We start from the raw sequence: 25,344 nt of genomic DNA, 5'->3' as shown, positions 1-25,344 counted from the left end.
GTTAGGGTGTTGTGGGTATCAAGATGCTACTGGTTGGGTGGTTGATCCATTGTCAGTCCCTCTTCTGACTTGGTGCATTACTGTGCAATCTGGTACCTTGTTGAATCATCTTGTGTTTGCATTCTGTTCCATGTCTCTAGTAAAGGCATTCTGGTGTGTGTGTGTGTGTGTGTGTGTGTGTGTACAGTTGTTTTATTTTAAGGATTTCTTTCCGTGATTAAAGTCATATGGGTGGTGTCTGGCACACACACACACACAAATTTTGGGGGTGGGGGGGTGGGTGGAAGGGGGAATAAGTGTGGTGGGGGTGGGGGGTTATTGTTGTTTTCTTTCTTGTTTGAGTTCTAGATTTTTCTTCCAATTTTGTTTTCTCTTCACTTCTTTTCTTGTTATCAGATGGTGATCTGAACTCAGCCAGTTTCTTCCAGGTTCAGCAAGTTTGCGTTTGACGACATTCGTGAAGTGCACAAGCGGAGGTACCTGCTGCAGCCCATCGCCATAGAGGTGTTCTCTGGGGACGGCCGCAACCACCTGCTGGCTTTCCCCAGAAAGATCAGGAACAAGGTGTTCCAGAAGTGAGTGTACGGTGGACAGGTGTCAAGAACTTAGGAATGGTGAAAGTAATGTAGTTGAAGTGGAAACTGGTTTTTGTTTTGTTTTGTTTTGTTTTTTGAATCAAGTAGATGGAGGGAAATGTATTATTGATTGTATTTTTATTGTTATTATAAAGCAAATGAAGTGAATAAATTTACGAATATTTCAGAAACTTGTGTCTTATTTTTCAGAGTTTTTTTTATGTGTGTTTTGTTTTTGTTTCAATATGTTTTTGTTTTCAACCCTGATATGGCATGTGTGTCCGGCTGGGCTATGAGCAACAGTCATGAATAATAAAAACATGAATCCCTCTTTCAGGTTTCTGTCAGTGGCCACAGCCATCACTGACAACGCACAGACATCAGTGTCCGGCCAGCGTCAGAACGCCAAAGTGGAATCAGGGTGAGTGGTGTCTGCTGCTTTAACTCGTTGAGCCCTGCCTGCATATTGTTCTGACCTAAGATTTCGTCTCATTAATTCACAAAGGGCCCTGATTGAGGTCCTACTGTTCACAACTGTTTCAGACGAAGGAGCCTGATCGGGGCTTAATAGTTTTGAATTTTTGGAGTGGTATCTAATTTCCGTAATGACATCATAAGCAAAGAATATCTTAACTGACCTTTCCATTCTTCACTGCGACCAGTAAATGCATAGTGTGTAGCTGTGTTTGCGAGCAGGAGAGTTATTTTCACGGTCACTGGTTCACGTGAACAGTGAGTGTCAGCAGTTGGTGACTGACCCAGTTTCTTCTCAGTCACAAGGCAGACTACAGAACAAAACGAAAGGGCACTATTGTGGTTATATAATGTTCTGAATTAAATCTGTTTCAAACTTAGTGTGCTTTCCTGGATTCGTTTACAAGTCAGCAGTGTGTGCAAATTTCGAACAAAAAATATGGACACTTTCATCATCTCACTGAAGGACAGTAAAAGAAGGGAGGCAGTTTTATATTTTGTCCATACAGATGGTTTGTCTGTGGGGAAAGTCAGGGGAGCTAAGTGGCAGTACTGAGTTTCAACAGTTCTGACGCTCCGACTTCAGCATAAACTGTGAAGAAAGGGAACTAAGTGTTACAACTGGAAATTAACAAACAGTGAGGCCAGGAGATGAAATGATTAACAAATAGTAAAGAGTGTTAACTCTCTCCATTCACAAGGTACACAACTTCATGATCGGTGTAAGGACAGGCCTGGCGCTTCCTTTTTTGAGGAAGTGTCTGGGTTTGTTCCAGTGTACCTTTTATTTACTGGTGTGCTAGCTGAATTAGTAGCGTAAGCAGCACTGACTTGAAGTTGTGTACCTTGTGAATGGAGAGAGTTACCACTCTTTACTATTTGTTAACTTTAACAGCATTTCCAGATGTGTCCACATGTAATCTGGAGGAATAACGATATATTTCATGCGTTTTTTCTGCATCAGTATGGCCTGGAAGCCTGCAGAGGCTGCTGAATGGGTAAAGTAGATGGCTTTGTATGTCAGTGTTTTTTGTTAGTCATGTCTGCAGAGGATGAACGATTATGAAGAGCATGGCAGTACTGTAGTCAGCAGGTAAAAGTGTCTCACTGCCAGTGTATTGTGATGTTTAGGACTGTTTTTTCTTCCTAGGCTGGATTCTTCAAAGTTTAATGACTGTGTTTTCACGATATTTTTCAGAGGAGGCCTGATCAGCAGTTTGATTGGAGAGAAGTCTGTGACACAGCGATGGGAGGTAAATCTGAAGTCACGATTAGCTGAAATGAAAAAACAACAACGTCTTGAGAATTCTAGGGATATGTACAGTTGTGAGCATTTAAATTATTTCTTTGAGCATCATCATGATTATCAGACTTTCCATTTAAACTGGTCAATTGCTTCAGTGAGTGTAGAACAATTGTGGCGAAGAGTTACCAGTTTGTTGAAATTCCTGACACAACCTACCTTGTGATGACCAGTAATTATGGTAATTTTTATAGAAAAAAGATGTCTTTATTGGAAGTTAGAAAATATTTTTAAAAAAGTGGAAGGGAATATTGTGTAGGTGGAAATATTTCCACAGTATACACATTTCCATATTGGCATTTTGGCAATTTTAGTATATGTTATTCTTGTAAGTTTTTTATTTCTTTATATTACTTTGTTTTGGTATTTGTTTTTTGGTTAATCAGCCTGTGGAATCTGGCCACAAATGTATCAGTATTGCAAAAGTTTGTCTCTGCCACTGATGTGTTTGTGCATAAAACCTGCATTAGAAAAAGGACTGCATATCAAGTCAACTTGATAACCTCTGAAGAGAAATGACCACATGGTTGTATGGCTGACAACACAACCATGAGACTTCCCTTCACGCTGTGTGTGTGTGTGTGTGTGTGTCTGAGTGAGTGTGTGTGTGTGCGTGTGTGTGTGCGTGTGTCTGAGTGTGTGTATGTGTGTGTGTTTGTGTGCACAGCGAGGGGAGATCAACAACTTCCAGTACCTGATGCACCTGAACACGCTGGCGGGCCGGTCGTACAACGACCTGATGCAGTACCCCGTCTTCCCCTGGATCATCGCCGACTACGACAGTCCTGAGCTGGACTTCAGTCAGCCCACCACCTTCCGCGACTTCGCCAGGCCCATGGGGGCACAGACGCCCGACCGCCTGAAGCAGTTTGACAAGCGCTACAACGAGTGGGACGACCCGCAGGGTGAGGGGACGCTGCTTTTTGAAATGGAAATCTCTGAATGCTGGCTGTGATGTGAATGTCACAGATAATGATAACCAGTTTGACAGAGAATGCTGGCTGTGATGTAAATATCACAGATAATGTTAACCAGTTTGACAGAGAATGTAGGCTGTGATGTTAATATCACAGATGATGATAACCAGTTTGACAGAGAATGTAGGCTGTGATGTTAATATCACAGATGATGATAACCAGTTTGACAGAGAATGCAGGCTGTGACGTAAATATCACAGATGAGGATAACCATTTTGACAGAGAATGTAGGCTCTGATGTTAATATCACAGTTTCAGTTTCAGTTTCAGTAGCTCAAGGAGGCGTTACTGCGTTCGGACAAAACCATATACGCTACACCACATCTGCCAAGCAGATGCCTGACCAGCAGCATAACCCAACGCGCTTAGTCAGGCCTTGAGAAAAAAAAAACAAAAAAAAAACAGATGATGATAACCAGAGTGACAGAGAATGCAGGCTGTGATGTAAAAAGGACCCAGAAAGTTTGGATATATATATAGAGAGAGAGAGATGCACACATGCATACATACACACATACTTGCAGCTATGTGTGTGAGTGTGTTTAAATACAAGAACCAGGTGTGGTGGTGTTTATATTGATCAGTATATTGATCAGTCCTGATGCTTTCTTTGGTTCCTTGAAAGAAACTGAAACTGAAAAATATTGCAAAAATGATACAAACACAGAACTTATTATGATAAACAAAACCACACACATATGTATAATTAAATGCACACTCATATATGTGTGTACATCCATAGATGTCATAACTTTGAGTTGGGGTATAGAATAGAATATAAGAATAAAATAGAATATGTCTTTATTACCAAGTGTACCTGGGTCACAAGGAATATTTGGTGAGGGGTGTGGGGGGGGGGGGGGATAGTACATAACACTGAAACATACCTGTCACATGAATTGATAGTCTGATGAATAAGCACCATTCAGTAGTTGCACACTTCTTAAAGAAGCACATGGTGTTGCCTGTGGAATGATATGTGTTGATGTGGATGCGTGTTGCCAGGGGAGACGCCCCCCTACCACTACGGCACTCACTACTCCTCTGCCATGATCGTGGCGTCCTACCTGGTGCGGATGGAGCCCTTCACTCAGCACTTCCTCAAGCTGCAGGTGGGTAACAGGCCTTGCCCTGCACTGCCACCACACCATGTGGCTCCAGAACAGGCTTCCTGATGAGTCCGGGAAGTCTTAGAGAACCATATCCAGGGCTGGAAAAGTCTTGAGGAAAATTGGAGAACCATATACAGGGCTGGAAAAGTCTGGGAGAGTCTGGGAGAACCGTAGCCAGGACTGGAAAAATCTGGGAGAACCATATCCAGGGCTGGAAAAGTCTTGGGAGCACCATTTCCAGTGCTGGAAAAGTCTGGGAGAACCATATCCAGGGCTGGAAAAGTCTGGAAGAACCATATCCAGGGCTGGAAAAGTCTGGGGGGGAAATGGAAGAACCATTTACAGGGCTGGAAAAGTCTGAAAAACATGCTTTTCCCTTCAGATTCTGGAAATTTGATCTATATGAAACCCTTTAGCAGTGCCATTTGACATGGAGATGAATGCATTTAAATAACAGTAATAAAAAAATGATATATATATATATTTATTTAAAAAAAGAAAAAAAAAAGTGATCTGTGGAAACACTGTGTACAACATAAGTACTTTCACTCAAGCCTTGTATTTTAGGAAAGGCATGTTTGTTATTGATCACATGTTACAGATAAAAACAAACAAACAAACAAACAAATGGGAGGGGAACCTTCAGGACTCTGAGATAAGCAGAGGAATCACCATGACAGCTTTAAAGCATTGACTTTGTGTAAATAAAGGCAAACTGTGTATTTCTAGTTTACAAGGGAGAGGTTTTTCTGAGTGTTTCATTAGTTTTGTGTGTGTGAACATGCACACAAGTTCATACCTACACAGCATTGTATTTTCAAGACAGATTAGTGTCTCTGAAAATTATTGAAAAACTCAGTTTGTTCCCGATTTTTACACCATCTGTTCGTGATGGTAAGATTTTGTACTTATGCTTTCAGTATGACAGTAAGTCTGATTTTCAGGATGGGATTATTCACCTCTTGACATTTCTGAGACTTTTTTCCTTGCAAAGAAGATTCTTTTATTTTCAAACTCACTCTGGCATTTTTGTTTAATTGGAATGATTGGGTTTTGTCCATGGCAGGGAGGTCACTTTGACCTGGCAGACCGCATGTTTCACAGTGTGCGGGAAAACTGGCTGTCAGCGTCCAAACACAACATGGCCGACGTGAAGGAACTGATCCCAGAATTCTTCTACCTCCCTGACTTCCTGCTGAACAAGAACAACTTCGACCTGGGTGAGCACCGCATGCTGTGGTTTAACGTGCGTGGAGGGATTTGTGTGCTGAAGGTGGTTGTGGTGATGATTGCATTCAGATGCATGCACACACATAAACATGTGCACACACATGCAGGCTAGCACAGAGTATATACATGTGCATTTCCGTGCATTTTTATAGAGAGCAGTCCCTCCACACACAGGAAAATCTGTGATCAAAACTGAAACCATAGCAGTATGATATAAAAGTTGACAGCACAGTACAGCTTGATTATCATGTAGCAGCTAACTTTCTTCTTTTTCTTGATGTTCACAGCTACATCAGTCCAGCTCTGGCCATGAATGATGTTGCTTTCTGCAGCTCTTTGTGGCTGCCATGTAGTTTGGTCGTGAGTGGAGTGTCTACAGGCCACACATTTTGTCTTGCCTGTTTGAACAGGGGGCAGTTTTGGAGGATGTGATCCGCTGTCTGGTCTTCCTGTCCAGGTTTGAGATGGCACCAGCTTCAGTTTTCAGTGCATGTGATTGTTCAGTCTGTTGTAACTGGTGCGACGTCTCACCAGGACACTTTGCTGCTCTCTGGGCAGCATCAAACTGAATGGACTTGTTCACCGTTTCAGGCTGTAAACAGAATGGCGTTCAGCTTGATGACGTCATCTTGCCACCCTGGGCCAAGGGGGACGCCAGAGAATTCATCAGGATTCACAGACAGGTGGGTCCCTTTAGAGATTTGTGTTGCATGGTTATTCTGTTCATTTTCTTTCTTTTTTTCTTTCTTTATGTGTATATTTATTTAGTTATCCATTTGTTTATTCAGTCTTATTCATTCATTCACTTTTTTTACATTCATGCACAATTGTTTTTTTTTTATGTCTTTTTCTACAGTTAATAGTATTTGTTTTCATCCCTTTTGTGTATATGTGTGTGTGTGTGTGTGTGTGTGTGTAACATTTTCTTGAAGTCAACAGTGAGCATTTTGCATCTTTTGTTTTTCTGCCTGTCTGCCCTTTTCATCGTGTGATTTTCTCTTGTGCCATTCCCTGTTCTTCAGGCACCTAAGTCTCCGCATTTTGCACCTCTTTTTGAATTATTATGCTGGCTTCCTGTTGAACGGAGAATAAAGTACAAGGCCTGTCTCTGCATTCACGCCATGTCTGGAACTGCACTTCAGTTATTTCTGAACTTGAAACAAATACGTTCCTTTCAAGGTCTCTCCATTCTTCTGCTGGTGACAGAATCTTCTGCGTTCCCAAATTCAACAGAACAATTACACAGTGGAAGAGCTTTCCATTTTTCAGTTGTACAAGCCTGGAACCTACTGCCTTTTTCTGTCTGTCTCTCTTACCTTGAGACAAATCTATAAAGACTTCTGTTCAAACAGTCTTTTATGCAGTATGACTGTGTGCTGTGTCTTATATTCTTTGAATCTACATTAATTTTGTCCATTTGTGTCTGTGTATGAGGGCTGGGGTTATGCATGTTTGGTGTGTATGTGTGAGTTTTAAAGGGTGTATGTTTGGTGTGTATGTGTGAGTTTTAAAGGGGTATATTCTTTAATGTTTTGCGTCTGACTGAGACATGTGTATGTTTTGTTATTGTAGAGCACTTTGAGGTGATAGAAACGAGTAAAATGAACTATCTTTGTTATTATTTTTATTGTTATCACTTCTTGATATTGTAACAATGATAATAATTTTTATGATTCTGTTCAAGGCTTATCTACCCTTTCTAGATGATATGTAAGTGGCTACTCAAAAAAGCAAAATAAAAAATCAGCCAGGACAAATCACATCCAGCTTTTGGGATTTTCGAGATGCTCCCCTCAGGTCATTGGGACAGAAGTATAAGGGCGAAAACCAATTGCTTCGCCAATAGCCTTTCCCCCAAAGCAGTCAATGCCCTGTCTCTCGAATAAATCCAGTGTCATTAAAGAGCATTGTACATTCAACAACCACTTACCTGAAGATCTTGTTATCAGCCCCATCCATATGCAATGTGCGGCTAATGTTCAAACATGTGAGTGTGCATGTGTGAGTGTGCAGGCACAAGTTTTTAATTGATATGCACATGTATGTGTCCAAAATTTCACTGTATCTGTGTTTGTGTATGAATTTGAATTTATGTTTGTACCTTTGTATTCCCCCCAATATTCCTGGTTCACTTGGTAATAAAGATATTCTAACTATGATCATTGTTACCCCCAATATTCCTGGTACACTTGGCAATAAAGACATTCTGACTATGATCATTGTTACCCCCAATATTCCTGGTACACTTGGCAATAAAGACATTCTGACTATGATCATTGTTACCCCCAATATTCCTGGTACACATGGTAATAAAGACATTCTGACTATGATCATTGTTACCGCCAATATTCCTGGTACACTTGGTAATAAAGACATTCTAACTATGATCATTGTTACCCCCAATATTCCTGGTACACTTGGCAATAAAGACATTCTGACTATGATCATTGTTACCCCCAATATTCCTGGTACACTTGGCAATAAAGACATTCTGACTATGATCATTGTTCCCCCCAATATTCCTGGTTCACTTGGTAATAAAGACGTTCTATGATCATTGTTACCCCCAATATTCCTGGTACACTTGGCAATAAAGACATTCTATGATTATTGTTACCCCCAATATTCCTGGTACACTTGGCAATAAAGACATTCTATGATCATTGTTACCCCCAATATTCCTGGTACACTTGGCAATAAAGACATTCTATGATCATTGTTACCCCCAATATTCCTGGTTCACTTGGTAATAAAGACATTCTATGATTATTGTTACCCCCAATATTCCTGGTACACTTGGTAATAAAGACGTTCTATGATCATTGTTACCCCCAATATTCCTGGTTCACTTGGTAATAAAGACGTTCTATGATTATTGTTACCCCCAATATTCCTGGTTCACTTGGTAATAAAGACATTCTATGATCATTGTTACCCCCAATATTCCTGGTTCACTTGGTAATAAAGACATTCTATGATTATTGTTACCCCCAATATTCCTGGTACACTTGGCAATAAAGACATTCTGACTATGATCATTGTTACCCCCAATATTCCTGGTACACTTGGCAATAAAGACATTCTGACTATGATCATTGTTACCCCCAATATTCCTGGTACACTTGGCAATAAAGACATTCTGACTATGATCATTGTTACCGCCAATATTCCTGGTACACTTGGCAATAAAGACATTCTAACTATGATCATTGTTACCCCCAATATTCCTGGTACACTTGGTAATAAAGACATTCTGACTATGATCATTGTTACCGCCAATATTCCTGGTACACTTGGCAATAAAGACATTCTAACTATGATCATTGTTACCCCCAATATTCCTGGTACACTTGGCAATAAAGACATTCTAACTATGATCATTGTTACCCCCAATATTCCTGGTACACTTGGCAATAAAGACATTCTAACTATGATCATTGTTCCCCCCAATATTCCTGGTACACTTGGTAATAAAGACGTTCTAACTATGATCATTGTTACCCCCAATATTCCTGGTACACTTGGCAATAAAGACATTCTACTATGATCATTGTTACCCCCAATATTCCTGGTACACTTGGCAATAAAGACATTCTATGATCATTGTTACCCCCAATATTCCTGGTACACTTGGCAATAAAGACATTCTATGATCATTGTTACCCCCAATATTCCTGGTTCACTTGGTAATAAAGACATTCTATGATTATTGTTACCCCCAATATTCCTGGTACACTTGGTAATAAAGACGTTCTATGATCATTGTTACCCCCAATATTCCTGGTTCACTTGGTAATAAAGACGTTCTATGATTATTGTTACCCCCAATATTCCTGGTTCACTTGGTAATAAAGACATTCTATGATCATTGTTACCCCCAATATTCCTGGTTCACTTGGTAATAAAGACATTCTATGATTATTGTTACCCCCAATATTCCTGGTACACTTGGTAATACAGACATTCTGACTATGATCATTGTTACCCCCAATATTCCTGGTACACTTGGCAATAAAGACATTCTGACTATGATCATTGTTACCCCCAATATTCCTGGTACACTTGGCAATAAAGACATTCTGGCTATGATCATTGTTACCACCAATATTCCTGGTACACTTGGCAATAAAGACATTCTAACTATGATCATTGTTACCCCCAATATTCCTGGTACACTTGGCAATAAAGATGTTCTAACTATGATCATTGTTACCCCCAATATTCCTGGTACACTTGGTAATAAAGACATTCCAACTATGATCATTGTTACCCCCAATATTCCTGGTACACTTGGCAATAAAGACATTCTAACTATGATCATTGTTACCCCCAATATTCCTGGTACACTTGGCAATAAAGACGTTCTAACTATGATCATTGTTACCCCCAATATTCCTGGTACACTTGGCAATAAAGACATTCTAACTATGATCATTGTTACCCCCAATATTCCTGGTACACTTGGCAATAAAGACATTCTGACTATGATCATTGTTACCCCCAATATTCCTGGTACACTTGGCAATAAAGACGTTCTAATGATCATTGTTACCCCCAATATTCCTGGTACACTTGGCAATAAAGACATTCTGACTATGATCATTGTTACCACCAATATTCCTGGTACACTTGGCAATAAAGACGTTCTATGATCATTGTTACCCCCAATATTCCTGGTACACTTGGCAGTAAAGACATTCTAACTATGATCATTGTTCCCCCCAATATTCCTGGTACACTTGGCAGTAAAGACATTCTAACTATGATCATTGTTACCACCAATATTCCTGGTACACTTGGCAATAAAGATGTTCTAACTATGATCATTGTTACCCCCAATATTCCTGGTACACTTGGCAATAAAGACATTCTAACTATGATCATTGTTACCCCCAATATTCCTGGTACACTTGGCAATAAAGACATTCTAACTATGATCATTGTTACCCCCAATATTCCTGGTACACTTGGCAATAAAGACATTCTGACTATGATCATTGTTACCACCAATATTCCTGGTACACTTGGCAATAAAGACGTTCTATGATCATTGTTACCCCCAATATTCCTGGTACACTTGGCAATAAAGACAATATTCCTGGTACACTTGGCAATAAAGACATTCTGACTATGATCATTGTTGCCCCCAATATTCCTGGTACACTTGGCAATAAAGACATTCTGACTATGATCATTGTTACCCCCAATATTCCTGGTACACTTGGTAATAAAGACATTCTGACTATGATCATTGTTGCCCCCAATATTCCTGGTACACTTGGCAATAAAGACATTCTAACTATGATCATTGTTGCCCCCAATATTCCTGGTACACTTGGCAATAAAGACATTCTGACTATGATCATTGTTACCCCCAATATTCCTGGTACACTTGGTAATAAAGACATTCTGACTATGATCATTGTTGCCCCCAATATTCCTGGTACACTTGGCAATAAAGACATTCTGACTATGATCATTGTTACCCCCAATATTCCTGGTACACTTGGCAATAAAGACATTCTGACTATGATCATTGTTACCCCCAATATTCCTGGTACACTTGGCAATAAAGACGTAACTATGATCATTGTTACCCCCAGGCCCTGGAGAGTGACTATGTGAGCGCTCACCTCCACGAGTGGATCGACCTGATCTTTGGCTTCAAGCAGCGAGGGCCAGCGGCGGTGGATGCACACAACGTGTTTCACCACCTGTTCTACGAGGGCAATGTCGACATCTACAGCATCCAGGACCCTCTGAAGAAAAACGCCACCATTGGCTTTATCAACAACTTTGGACAGATTCCTAAACAGGTGTGGTGGTTTGGAGGTGTGTGCCTGTGTTTTGAGATGTGTGCCTGTGTTTTGGTTGTATTGGTCAGTGCTGAATGGTGGTGTTGTATGGGATGTATGTGTATGAGAGAGAGAGAAAGAGAATTTTGTGTGTGTCTGTCTGTCTGAGAGAGAGAAAGAAAAAGAGAGAGGATTTGTGTGTGTGTGTGAGTGTGTGTATGTGTGTGAGTGAGTGAGTGAATGAATGTGTGTGTATGAGCATGTATGTGTTTGTGTGTGTGAGAGAGAGAAAGAGTATGTGTGTGTGTGTGTAAGTCTGTGTCTGCGTGTGCATCTCTGTAAGAGAGAGAGAGAGGGAGGATGTGAGTGTGTGTGAGTGAATGTGTGTGTGTGTTTGTGTATGTGTGAGAGAATGTGTATATGTGTGTGTGTGCATGTGTGTGTGTGCACACATAATACCAATCCTCAAACAGGCCAACACAGCAACATGTTTCAATGTTGATTTTGTCCTCCCACCAGCTGTTCAAGAAGCCCCACCCACCCAAGAGGCTGAGCACCCGGCTGCTGGAGACGCTGCCCATGTGTGCGGCCACTGGCATCGCTGCGGACCTCCGGCTCTTCTTCCACCATGTGGACAACCTCAAGCCTTCCATGCAGCCCATCAAAGGTAAAACCCTCCTCCTTTAGAAGAAACAACAGCCACAAATTATGTTTTAATTACACATACTATACCATGACTGTTGTTTTAACTCACTTAGGACGAATAGTTTTCTCCCTTGCTTTCCCCTGCAGACAATCCATTTGTTAGGGCTAGGAAAAAAATCACAAAAAATACAAAGCACAAAGTAACTGAATGAAACTCCCTGTACTTGATCCACTGACCCCTCTTCTAACGTCGTGTGTACGCCCACCCCCCTCCCTCTCTTCACAACCCTCAGAAGCTGAGTCACTGTCAGTACCTTCTTGCTGGTAGCTTTCTTCACTGCAGATACTTTATTCAATGTCTTCATCATCCTCTTCGATGTCGAAACCTTCAGTTTGAAGCATTTCAGTCACTTCAGCAGCAGTAAAAAGCTGCTGTCGTGATCTAGTTTGCTTAAAAAATTTCCACTTGTATAGCCTGCGACGCTATTTTCAATACGTACACAGATTAGCTTGTCATGTGGGGTACCAAGGTCGACGGCTGGCCAGTGAATTTGTAGTCATAGAAACTTCACAAAGAAACTTTCCATTCGACCCTTGACACGTTCGCAATGCCCGGTGTAGCTTCGATTTTTATGCTACCCCATGAGGAAAACGTAAAAATTTTTAATTGTCAAAACCGCTATAGCGTTCAGTCATCCGGAACGCTACCTTACATCAGGAACGCTATAGTGTTCCATTGTCCGGAGTGAGTTACTAGCTTTTCCTGGATGTAAACTTTGGCCTGTTGTAGTGTACTGTGCCAAATTGGTGGAAGTACTGGCACACATTATGTTATGGTGTTATATACTGTACCATGTCAAACTGATGCAGACTAGACCTATCGGTTTGCTCTGCTTGGCCAAATGTTTTAATTACACATATTATACCATGACTGTTGTTTTAACCCCTAGGCTGCCTGCATGACGAGATAACTCGTCATGGCAAGCATGTATGCTTCGCTGCCTGCATGACGAGATAACTCGTCATCGAAATATTCTGACTTTTCCCTGCTTTGCATTCAGTTCGTTGACAAAAATGCTGGTAGCTTTAGCTTGGGGAATCTTTCTGGATTCTATTCATAGCTAGAAACACCATCTGCGTCATAAGGCAGTCCTTTATTTGAACGTTTTGGTTGGGTTACTGGCCGCAGTCTTTGCCTGGCTCCTCTCCTCGCTCGCTCAACAAAATGTCGGACTGACTCCGTGCTCAAGACATGCGCTCGTGGCGAACTAAATCAACCAAGATTACTTTCTTTACCTAATGCTCAGAAAGAATTGGAGCATAAATTCGAAGGAGAAGACAGTGGTGAACATTTATAGGACGATTTGATAGAAAATAAAGGGAGCAATCAAGAGAGTGGCCAAGATACAACTATCAGTGAGTGATGCAGGCTGTTCAACTCTAGCAGACGAATTTTTAGCAGGGCACCGTATGAGCTATTTTCTTGGCACTCAGCCAACGCGGTCTAATGAAGTGACGGTGTGAGAGGGGTGAAGAGGAGGGGGGTGGAGACTGAGGGGGCGTGGCCTCACATCCATATTATCACTTGCAGAAGTCACAATGCATCTATTTCTTTTTCAGTTTTTATATATATTGAGGTTGTTCTAGTATGATTTTGTGTGTGCATGCCTGTTGTAGTGTACTGTGCTAAATTGGTGCAAGTACTGGCACAAATTATGTTTTAATTACACATATTATACCATGACTGTTGTTTTAATAGCTTTTCCTGGATTTAAACTTTGGCCTGTTGTAGTGTACTGTGCTAAATTGGTGCAAGTACTGGCACAAATTATGTTTTAATTACACATACTATACCGTGACTGTTGTTTTAATAGCTTTTCCTGGATTTAAACTTTGGCCTGTTGTAGTGTACTGTGTTAACTGGTGCAAATGGTGGCACAATGTACTTGTGCTGTGCACCAAATTTTGTGGTTAATGCAAGCACAAAGATGCCTTGATAGTGTTTTGAAACAGGAGGAATGCTTTCTTTAAAATGCTTTGTGAAGATAAGGCAAGTGTGCGCGAGTGCGAAAATACTTTGTGAAGATACTTTAGATAATAAGTGTGCAATGGGGGTTGCTGTTTACACCCAGCAGAGCTGAAAAATGCTTTGTGAAGATATTGTTGATAGTAAGTGTGTGTGATAGTGGGTTGCTGTTTATGCCACACGGAGCTGGAAAATGCTTTGTGAAGATATTGTTGATAGTGTTTGTGATTGTGGGTTTCTGTTTATGCCACACAAAGGTGGAAAATGCTTGTGAAGATATTGTTGATAGCTAGTATAGGTGTGTGCGATAGTGGGTTGTTTGTATTCCCAGCAGAACTGGAAAATGCTTTGTGAAGATATTGTTTATAGTGTGCGCTAGTGCAGTGCTCTCTATGCCCTGCAAGGCCAGAAAATGCTTTGTGAAGATATTGTTGATAATAAATGTGTGTGATAGTAGGTTGCAATCTAATCCCAGCAGAACTAGAAAATGCTTTGTGAAGATATTGTTGATAATAAATGTGTGTGATAGTAGGTTGCAATCTAATCCCAGCAGAACTAGAAAATGCTTTGTGAAGATACTGTAGATAGGAAGTGTGTGTGCTAGTGGGCTGCTGTCTGTGCCATACAGAGCTAGAAAATGCTTTGTGACGATAATTTTGATAGTAAGTGTGTGTGCTAGTGGGTTGCTGTCTGTGCCGTACAGAGCTAGAAAACGCTTTGTGACGATAATTTTGATAGTAAGTGTTTGTGCTAGTGGGTTGCTGTCTGTGCCGTACAGAGCTAGAAAATTATAAATAACTTCCCAGTAAATAACATAAGACATGTACATAAGTTGCATATACCTCGTCCAAATCTTGATCTTTTTAAGTCCAGCCTAACATACAGTGGGGGAACGTATTGGAATAATTTACCATCATGTTTAAAAAAAATTACTAACCACAACAACTTTAAGCAAAATCTAAAAATGTACCTGTTCACAAAAATTGACGTCACCTGAAATCCAACATTGCTTTTGACAGTTGTGGGTTCCCTCTCACTCTCTCTTGAGTGGGTGCGAGTGTGTACGTTTGTGTGTGTGTGTGTGTGTGTTTCATGATTTTTTTTTTCTTTTCTTCTCTTCTTCTTCCTTTTGTAGAATGGCTTTGAATGGTGAAATAATGGTGTATTTTGATTGTGTTTTGATTTTGTGCTCATTTTCGCTTTTTTAGCTTTATTCCCTCTTTAGGGTGAGGGCTGGATGTAAAAAAGCATGTTACTTGCTTATCTATTACCCTCGATAATAAAGATTTTGTCTTTGTCTTTGTGACGATAATTTTGATAGTAAGTGTGTGTGCTAGTGGGTTGCTGTCTGTGCCGTACAGAGCTAGAAAACGCTTTGTGATGATAATTTTGATAGTAAGTGTGTGTGCTAGTGGGTTGTTGTCTGTGCCCTACAGAGCTGAAGGGGCTGGCGGTGGGTCAGATCATCCACACAGATCGCTACGTGCTGGCTGTGGAGCAGAACAAGGTGCTCATCCCTCCAAACTACAGCCGCTACCTGGCCTGGGGGTTCGCCGACCTCAGCCTGCGGGTGGGGCCCTACGAATCAGAAAAGGTTTGACCTCTTGTGTGTTATTCTGTAGGTTGTGTACCGTCCCCAAGAACCTGGGTGGATAGAGCTGAGTTTAACGACTGACGTGTTGGTTTTCTGCGCCCTTATGGTGAAGTTGTTCAGTGCTGGGGTCCAAAGCTTTAGACAGCTTTTAAAGCCTGCTGTGCTTTGTATCAAGAGTAGTAACAACCAAAAAATAGCATATAACGCCTTTTGTGTCTTGTTTTGTTGTGTGTTGAAAACTTTAAAATGGCAGTGATTTCTGTGTACATGACTTGGAAAGAGGACAGTGGAACATGATGTATTTGTGTGACTGTTTCAGGCCATTTCGGTGTCAGAACTTCTGGACAATGGGGAAATCATGTGCGCCTCTTGCCCCAGTGACAAGATCTTCGTCACAGGCGGGACGAGCTGCGTGAGTGACATCTTTGGTTTCCAGTGTCCAGTTCCAATGACAATTATGATAGTTTTATGAAAATTAAGCATTTTTATGTAGCGCATAATCACCCCACTGACACAATAAATGTCTTAACACACCCCCACACACACATAGTCCTCCACCCCCCCCCCCCAACCCCACCCCCACCCCACCCACCCAACACACACACATACATACATAGCTTGTACATCACTGACACCCACGTTATGGAGCAACATGTTGCTGTTACAGCGTTACAGAAATATGTCACTGTCAGGCATGTAATACAACACATTCCTGTTTTCAGTGTTACAGAAATATGTCACTCCCATGTAATACAACAACACATTCCTGTTTCAGTGTTATAGAAATATGTCACTGCCATGTAATACAACACGTACCTGTTTCAGTGTTACAGAAATGCGTCACTGCCATGTAATATAACAACACGCTTCTGTTTCAGTGTTACAGAAATATGTCACTGCCATGTAATACAACATGTTGCTGTTTCAGTGTTACAGAAATGCATCACTGCCATGTAATACAACAACACGTTGCTGTTTCAGTGTTACAGAAATGCATCACTGCCATGTAATACAACAACACGTTGCTGTTTCAGTGTTACAGAAATGCATCACTGCCATGTAATACAACAACACGTTGCTGTTTCAGTGTTACAGAAATGCATCACTGCCATGTAATACAACAACACGTTGCTGTTTCAGTGTTACAGAAATGCATCACTGCCACCCATGTAATACAACAACACGTTGCTGTTTCAGTGTTACAGAAATGCATCACTGCCATGTAATACAACAACACGTTGCTGTTTCAGTGTTACAGAAATGCATCACTGCCATGTAATACAACAACATAGAAATGCATCACTGCCATGTAATATAACAACACGTTGCTGTTTCAGTGTTACAGAAATGCGTCACTGCCATGTAATATAAGAACACGCTTCTGTTTCAGTGTTACAGAAATATGTCACTGCCATGTAATAACACACGTTGCTGTTTCAGTGTTACAGAAATGCGTCACTGCCATGTAATACAACAACACGTTGCTGTTTCAGTGTTACAGAAATGCGTCACTGCCATGTAATATAACAACACATTGCTGTTTCAGGTGGTGCGTGTGTGGGAGTACTCAGGCAAGGACAAGAAGGTGACGCTGAAACAGCCACTGTACGGCCACACAGAACCTGTCACCTGTCTGACCACGTCGCCCGCCTACAACGTCATTGTCACCGGCTCTCGGGACCGAACCTGCATCATCTGGGACATGAGTCGTCTGATCTATGTGCACCAGCTGAGGGGGCACGTGGCTCCTGTAGCTGCTGTCTGCGTCAATGAGTTGACGGTTCGGTTCTTTCTTCTTTTTTTTTTTCTTTTTTTTTTGATGGTTCGGTTCTTGGTTCTTTGTTTTTTTTAATTTATATATTTTTTTAGGTTTTAGTTATATGTGTAAACAAAGTGACTATGTTAGTGATCCTGTGTGTATATGTGTGTGTATGTTTGCAAGTATGTGCTTTTGTGTGTTTGCGTGTGTGTGTGTATGTGTGTGTGCGAGCATGTGTGTACATCTGCCGTTTCCTGACTTATATGTATCGAAACAAGAGTGACTGTCCTTCCCCCCGCCCACCCCCACCCGCAAAAAAACAAAACAAAACAACACTGCTTTTGCACGCATACATGTCAGATTGCTAAATGCAGATTTTTTTTTCCTATGGAATAATTCCGGCTGTGCCTGAAATTTGCCGTAAAGTTCGGTCTATTGAGCGCACTGGTATATAAGCCACACCCACTAAATTTTGGAAAAAATTGAACTTCATACATATATAAGCTGCACTGGCTTATAAGCCGCGCTTATTTCCGGTACCGGAACACATACTGATACCACAGAAAAGCTGTCAATACTGTAGGTTATGAAATAAACACAAGCGGGAACAACACAAAGAAAAGCAAGCGAAAATACTGCTAGTGCCACAAAAAAATAAATAAATAGACACAACGAAAATTAGATCCATAATTTAGGGATAGTCACATTTATTCGATGTCATCCTGCTCACTGAATCCACTGAAATCTTCATCTTCAGTGTCCGAGTTGAAGAGAACCAGCACAGCTTCCTCCGCCATCTTGTCACTGACTTCAGCCTTGCTTTCACTTCATGAACATGAACGCAAAGTGGAGATCACTGCTGGTTTGCTGCTTGCACTGTCGTCTGCTAGGTCGATCGTTTTCAATTTGAAGGCTGCATCGTAGGCATTATGTCGCGTTTTCAGCATAATGAGGGTGTATGCTTGAGCATAGTAGAACTGAATGCTGATCTGAAGGCTTTAATGTGTGGGGATTTGATTTATAAAACGTGAAAAGTTAGCACATAATCCTGAAGCTCATCCAAAAATTCATGGACAAAAATCATGATTTTGGTGAGTTGAAGGGCAGCTAAGAATAGACGAGAACATGACACTCCCGGGATCGTTAAAATCCTCAAATAAGCCGCATCATTGTATAAGCTGCAGAGGTTGAAGGTGTGTTAAAAAGTCGCGGCTTATAGACCAAACTTTACGGTAGCTATTTTAGATATATGAATGGTAAATAGTAACAAGGGTACCAGAAAAAAAAGTAACAGGATCCTTCTACATGATTATGGGACATGTATATGTATTATTAGTTACTGAATTTCAGGATGTTGCTTTCATGTATTGTAATCGTGTCAGCATTTTATGTATGTGTTGAGTGTGTGTGTGTGCTTGAATGTGTGTGTGCTTGTGTTGATGCGGGTGTGTGCTTGCATGCTTTGTGTATGTGTGTGTGTGTGCATATGTAGGGTGTGGGTGTGTGTGCATTCACCCATTTTTATGCAGCGCCTTGAACCCTATTTAGAGAATAGGCACAATATAGAATCACATTTGTTGTTATTCTTTTTTTCTTTTTTTTGTGTGTGTATTTTTGTGAGTGTTTTTTTTTTCCTCAAAGAATTTCATATGTATTACTTACACTGGTTGGTTTTCATGTCTTGCCTGTCTCTTTTCTTATTCATATATGTCTTTCTTTTTTATTCTAAGTGTACCAAAACAAAAAAAAGCTGTATAAGCTTGCTCTTTTACCCTGAATAAAGATGATGTTGATGTGACATTCTGTTTTACAGGGCGACATAGCCACCTGTGCTGGCACCTACCTTCACCTGTGGAACATCAATGGGGAGGCCATTGCCAGCATCAACACTGCCACAGGCCGCAACCAGCAGATCTTGTGTGTGGCCATGTCACAGGTCAGTGGTGTACTGCTGTCTGTTGGTGTGTGGCCATGTCACAGGTCAGTGCTGTACTGCTGTCTGTTTGTTGGTGTGTGGCCATGTCACAGGTCAGTGCTGTACTGCTGTCTGTTGGTGTGTGGCCATGTCACAGGTCAGTGCTGTACTGCTGTCTGTTGGTGTGTGGCCATGTCACAGGTCAGTGCTGTACTGCTGTCTGTCTGTTGGTGTGTGGCCATGTCACAGGTCAGTGCTGTACTGCTGTTTGTTGGTGTGTGGCCATGTCACAGGTCAGTGCTGTACTGCTGTCTGTCTGTTGGTGTGTGGCCATGTCACAGGTCAGTGGTGTACTGCTGTCTGTTTGTTGGTGTGTGGCCATGTCACAGGTCAGTGCTGTACTGCTGTCTGTCTGTTGGTGTGTGGCCATGTCACAGGTCAGTGCTGTACTGCTGTCTGTTTGTTGGTGTGTGGCCATGTCACAGGTCAGTGCTGTACTGCTGTCTGTTTGTTGGTGTGTGGCCATGTCACAGGTCAGTGCTGTACTGCTGTCTGTTGGTGTGTGGCCATGTCACAGGTCAGTGCTGTACTGCTGTCTGTCTGTTGGTGTGTGGCCATGTCACAGGTCAGTGCTGTACTGCTGTTTGTTTGTTGGTGTGTGGCCATGTCACAGGTCAGTGGTGTACTGCTGTCTGTTTGTTGGTGTGTGGCCATGTCACAGGTCAGTGCTGTACTGCTGTTTGTTGGTGTGTGGCCATGTCACAGGTCAGTGCTGTACTGCTGTCTGTTTGTTGGTGTGTGGCCATGTCACAGGTCAGTGCTGTACTGCTGTCTGTCTGTTGGTGTGTGGCCATGTCACAGGTCAGTGCTGTACTGCTGTTTGTTGGTGTGTGGCCATGTCACAGGTCAGTGGTGTACTGCTGTTTGTTGGTGTGTGGCCATGTCACAGGTCAGTGCTGTACTGCTGTCTGTCTGTTGGTGTGTGGCCATGTCACAGGTCAGTGCTGTACTGCTGTCTGTCTGTTGGTGTGTGGCCATGTCACAGGTCAGTGCTGTACTGCTGTCTGTCTGTTGGTGTGTGGCCATGTCACAGGTCAGTGCTGTACTGCTGTCTGTTGGTGTGTGGCCATGTCACAGGTCAGTGGTGTACTGCTGTTTGTTGGTGTGTGGCCATGTCACAGGTCAGTGCTGTACTGCTGTCTGTTGGTGTGTGGCCATGTCACAGGTCAGTGGTGTACTGCTGTCTGTTGGTGTGTGGCCATGTCACAGGTCAGTGCTGTACTGCTGTCTGTCTGTTGGTGTGTGGCCATGTCACAGGTCAGTGCTGTACTGCTGTCTGTTTGTTGGTGTGTGGCCATGTCACAGGTCAGTGCTGTACTGCTGTCTGTTTGTTGGTGTGTGGCCATGTCACAGGTCAGTGCTGTACTGCTGTCTGTTTGTTGGTGTGTGGCCATGTCACAGGTCAGTGCTGTACTGCTGTCTGTTTGTTGGTGTGTGGCCATGTCACAGGTCAGTGCTGTACTGCTGTCTGTCTGTTGGTGTGTGGCCATGTCACAGGTCAGTGCTGTACTGCTGTCTGTCTGTTGGTGTGTGGCCATGTCACAGGTCAGTGCTGTACTGCTGTCTGTCTGTTGGTGTGTGGCCATGTCACAGGTCAGTGCTGTACTGCTGTCTGTTTGTTGGTGTGTGGCCATGTCACAGGTCAGTGCTGTACTGCTGTCTGTTGGTGTGTGGCCATGTCACAGGTCAGTGCTGTACTGCTGTTTGTTGGTGTGTGGCCATGTCACAGGTCAGTGCTGTACTGCTGTCTGTCTGTTGGTGTGTGGCCATGTCACAGGTCAGTGCTGTACTGCTGTCTGTTTGTTGGTGTGTGGCCATGTCACAGGTCAGTGCTGTACTGCTGTCAGTCTGTTGGTGTGTGGCCATGTCACAGGTCAGTGCTGTACTGCTGTTTGTTGGTGTGTGGCCATGTCACAGGTCAGTGCTGTACTGCTGTTTGTTGGTGTGTGGCCATGTCACAGGTCAGTGCTGTACTGCTGTCTGTCTGTTGGTGTGTGGCCATGTCACAGGTCAGTGCTGTACTGCTGTCTGTCTGTTGGTGTGTGGCCATGTCACAGGTCAGTGCTGTACTGCTGTTTGTTGGTGTGTGGCCATGTCACAGGTCAGTGCTGTACTGCTGTCTGTCTGTTGGTGTGTGGCCATGTCACAGGTCAGTGCTGTACTGCTGTCTGTCTGTTGGTGTGTGGCCATGTCACAGGTCAGTGGTGTACTGCTGTCTGTTTGTTGGTGTGTGGCCATGTCACAGGTCAGTGCTGTACTGCTGTCTGTTTGTTGGTGTGTGGCCATGTCACAGGTCAGTGCTGTACTGCTGTCTGTTGGTGTGTGGCCATGTCACAGGTCAGTGCTGTCTGTTTGTTGGTGTGTGGCCATGTCACAGGTCAGTGCTGTACTGCTGTCTGTTTGTTGGTGTGTGGCCATGTCACAGGTCAGTGCTGTACTGCTGTCTGTTGGTGTGTGGCCATGTCACAGGTCAGTGCTGTACTGCTGTTTGTTGGTGTGTGGCCATGTCACAGGTCAGTGCTGTACTGCTGTCTGTTGGTGTGTGGCCATGTCACAGGTCAGTGCTGTCTGTTTGTTGGTGTGTGGCCATGTCACAGGTCAGTGTTGTACTGCTGTCTGTTGGTGTGTGGCCATGTCACAGGTCAGTGCTGTCTGTTTGTTGGTGTGTGGCCATGTCACAGGTCAGTGCTGTACTGCTGTCTGTCTGTTGGTGTGTGGCCATGTCACAGGTCAGTGCTGTACGGGTGGAAGCAGCAGATTTTGTGTGTGGCCATGTCACATGTTTCAGTTGATGGAGTGGGATGTACAGAACGTCATTCTCACCTGTATGATGATGATGTTTCAGTTCATGGAGTGGGATGGACAGAAGGTCATTCTCACCTGTATGATGATGATGTTTCAGTTCATGGAGTGGGATGCACAGAAGGTCATTCTCACCTGTATGATGATGTTTCAGTTCATGGAGTGGGATGCACAGAAGGTCATTCTCACCTGTATGATGATGATGTGTCAGTTGATGGAGTGGGATGGACAGAAGGTCATTCTCACCTGTATGATGATGATGTTTCAGTTCATGGAGTGGGATGCACAGAACGTCATTCTTACCGGCAGCAGTGATGGTGTGGTCAGGGTAAGCAGATTTTTCTGTGTTTACATGGATGATCATTTTTGCAATAAATTCACTATGCTAAGCGTAATTAGTCAGAACTTTTTCTTATATTCATGCTGGCAAATATCATGAATCTTATATTTCTTAGTGGTTGTGATGTATTTGTGATTGAGGTCAGTGCTTAAGAAATAAACTTCAAAAGTAAATGAACGTTCAAATGTTAAATGTGTGTGTATTTCTGCCCTCAGATGTGGAGCGTGGAGTACGTGCAAGTTCCAGAGGAGAAGGAAGTTGCGCCAGTGGTGTCCAAAGCAGCGGAGGACAAAGAGTCCAGCACGACAGAGAATAAGCCGGCCTCTTCCTCGGCCACAAGCCAGCCCCGCCAAGTGCGCAAGATGTCGCGACACGAGTCCTGTGACAGCTATGCAAGCGAAGAGCGATCAGCCGCCGACCTTCTCAAAGACTTCAAAGACCCCGACTTCCTGGCTGTGCGGGAAAGTGAACTGGGCTCGTCCGGTGAGCAGGATTCCCCGCTGACACAGCGCATGAAGATTCAGGAAGTGGCGGAGCGTGAGGGGCGATCAGGGGCGGCGGACAGTGGGAACATGAGCAACACCAGCAGCTTCAACGACCTGTGTGGGGCGGATGACCCCTCCAGGGACTGGGAGAGCATCAGCGTCAAGTCGGCCACAGCGTCGGTGGACGCAGGCATGGACGCCCTGGCAGTGCTGGGGGAGGGGAGCCAGGCGGACCTGGAGGCCGCACAGAGTGACAGACAGTGCGACGTGTTTGTCACTGACCACGCCGCTCACCACGACGCTGGTGATGCTCCTCGCACCATCCCTCTGGAAGGTGTGGGACGTTTTGGACTGTTGCTCTGTGTGTGTGGGTGTGTTGCTCTGTGTGTGTGGGTGTGTGTGTGTGCGCACACATGTGTGTGTGTGTGTTAGTGCTGTCTGCTGTGCTGCTATTTGATTGTTTCTTGTTGTTTTTTGTCTGTGTGTTTGTGTGAAGGTGGTGCTCTGAACACACAACCTAAGTATGGACATTTTTACGTGCCCTACAGAAATCAAGTTCGTTCATTCATTCACTGTCATGGAAATGCAAGTGGTGGACCAGTGGCCTGGTGGTGATGTGCACAACTGGGAAGCAAGTTTCAACAAGTTCAAGTCATTTGTACATTCTCCTCCACCAGATCTTGACTGGTCGGTCTGGAAGTGATAGGATGAGAGGATAAACTAAGGCCCCATATGCAGCAAGCACTTAGTGATAGGATGAGATGATAAACCAAGGCCCCATATGCAGCAAGCACTTAGTGATAGGATGAGATGATGAACCAAGGCCCCATGTGCAGCAAGCACTTAGTGATAGGATGAGATGATAAACCAAGGCCCCATGTGCAGCAAGCACTTAGCGCACAGGATGAGATGATAAACCAAGGCCCCATGTGCAGCAAGCATTTAACGCACAGGATGAGATGATAAACCAAGGCCCCATATGCAGCAAGCACTTAGCACATAGGATGAGATGATAAACCAAGGCCTCGTGTGCAGCAAGCACTTAGTGATAGGATAAGGTGATGAACCAAGGCCCCATGTGCAGCAGGCACTTAGTGATAGGATGAGATGATAAACCAAGGCCCCATGTGCAGCAAGCACTTAGCACATAGGATGAGATGATGAACCAAGGCCCCATGTGCAGCAAGCACTTAACGCACAGGATGAGATGATGAACCAAGGCCCCATGTGCAGCAAGCACTTAGCGATAGGATGAGATGATAAACCAAGGCCCCATGTGCAGCAGGCACTTAGTGATAGGATGAGATGATAAACCAAGGCCCCATGTGCAGCAAGCACTTAGCACATAGGATGAGATGATAAACCAAGGCCCCATATGCAGCAAGCACTTAGCGCACAGGATGAGATGATAAACCAAGGCCCCATGTGCAGCAAGCATTTAACGCACAGGATGAGATGATAAACCAAGGCCCCATGTGCAGCAAGCACTTAACGCACAGGATGAGATGATAAACCAAGGCCCCATATGCAGCAAGCACTTAGCGCACAGGATGAGATGATAAACCAAGGCCCCATGTGCAGCAAGCACTTAGTGATAGGATGAGATGATAAACCAAGGCCCCATGTGCAGCAAGCACTTAACGCACAGGATGAGATGATAAACCAAGGCCCCATGTGCAGCAAGCACTTAGCGCACAGGATGAGATGATAAACCAAGGCCCCATGTGCAGCAAGCACTCAGCACACACAAAAGGACTCGTAGCAACAAAAGGGATTGTCCTTAGCAGAAATCTGTGGAAAAATCAACTTTGATGTAAAACAAATACCCAGACAGCCAGAGAAATATATATGGGTAGCGTTTCACTATGGCAGTGTGCTCTCCATGGGTAGAACAGCCTGAAGTTTACTCAGAAATCTGTTGTGACGAAAATAATACAATATAATGCAATGCAATGCAATGCAGTGCATGCAGTGCTTTGAACAAGGAAAAAGTACAGTTACTCTTTGTAAGACAAAGGCATATTAATTTGAACCAGCCAGGAAAAGTTTGTGCCAGTATTCAGTTTATGTATGAAAGGCTACACATAAAAATCCTATCAAACACATTGTTCTGTCCGTTGAGCGGCTCTTTCCAGGAAGAGAGATTTCGGAAAGAGATTTTTATTCTTGTTATTGGGTCATTGAAGAAATGATGATGTCAAGAAGGTGATGTTCCTGGATTCTTCTTGTTATTGGGTCATTGAGGAAATGAT

General features: G+C 43.2%; 1 protein-coding gene across 2 annotated transcripts in view; it reads left to right on the top strand.

The window, feature by feature from the left end:
• LOC143290088 (WD repeat and FYVE domain-containing protein 3-like) overlaps positions 1–25,344 on the top strand; it is a 120,711-nt gene that overhangs the window by 87,011 nt on the left and 8,356 nt on the right. For both annotated transcript variants that reach the window (XM_076599386.1, XM_076599381.1), the window contains exons 51-65: positions 429–575; positions 913–996; positions 2,248–2,302; positions 3,020–3,257; positions 4,335–4,441; positions 5,508–5,661; positions 6,263–6,354; positions 11,275–11,487; positions 11,986–12,133; positions 15,574–15,731; positions 16,051–16,143; positions 17,278–17,511; positions 19,304–19,426; positions 22,536–22,595; positions 22,823–23,426. In XM_076599386.1, the coding sequence (XP_076455501.1) occupies positions 429–575; positions 913–996; positions 2,248–2,302; positions 3,020–3,257; positions 4,335–4,441; positions 5,508–5,661; positions 6,263–6,354; positions 11,275–11,487; positions 11,986–12,133; positions 15,574–15,731; positions 16,051–16,143; positions 17,278–17,511; positions 19,304–19,426; positions 22,536–22,595; positions 22,823–23,426 (2,510 nt within the window). The remainder of the gene's footprint in view (positions 1–428; positions 576–912; positions 997–2,247; positions 2,303–3,019; positions 3,258–4,334; positions 4,442–5,507; positions 5,662–6,262; positions 6,355–11,274; positions 11,488–11,985; positions 12,134–15,573; positions 15,732–16,050; positions 16,144–17,277; positions 17,512–19,303; positions 19,427–22,535; positions 22,596–22,822; positions 23,427–25,344) is intronic.

The sequence above is a fragment of the Babylonia areolata genome, chromosome 1 (assembly GCF_041734735.1).
Source record: "Babylonia areolata isolate BAREFJ2019XMU chromosome 1, ASM4173473v1, whole genome shotgun sequence".
In the NCBI taxonomy this organism is placed as follows: Eukaryota; Metazoa; Mollusca; class Gastropoda; order Neogastropoda; family Buccinidae; genus Babylonia; species Babylonia areolata.
This window is presented reverse-complemented; position numbering and strand designations above follow the sequence as displayed.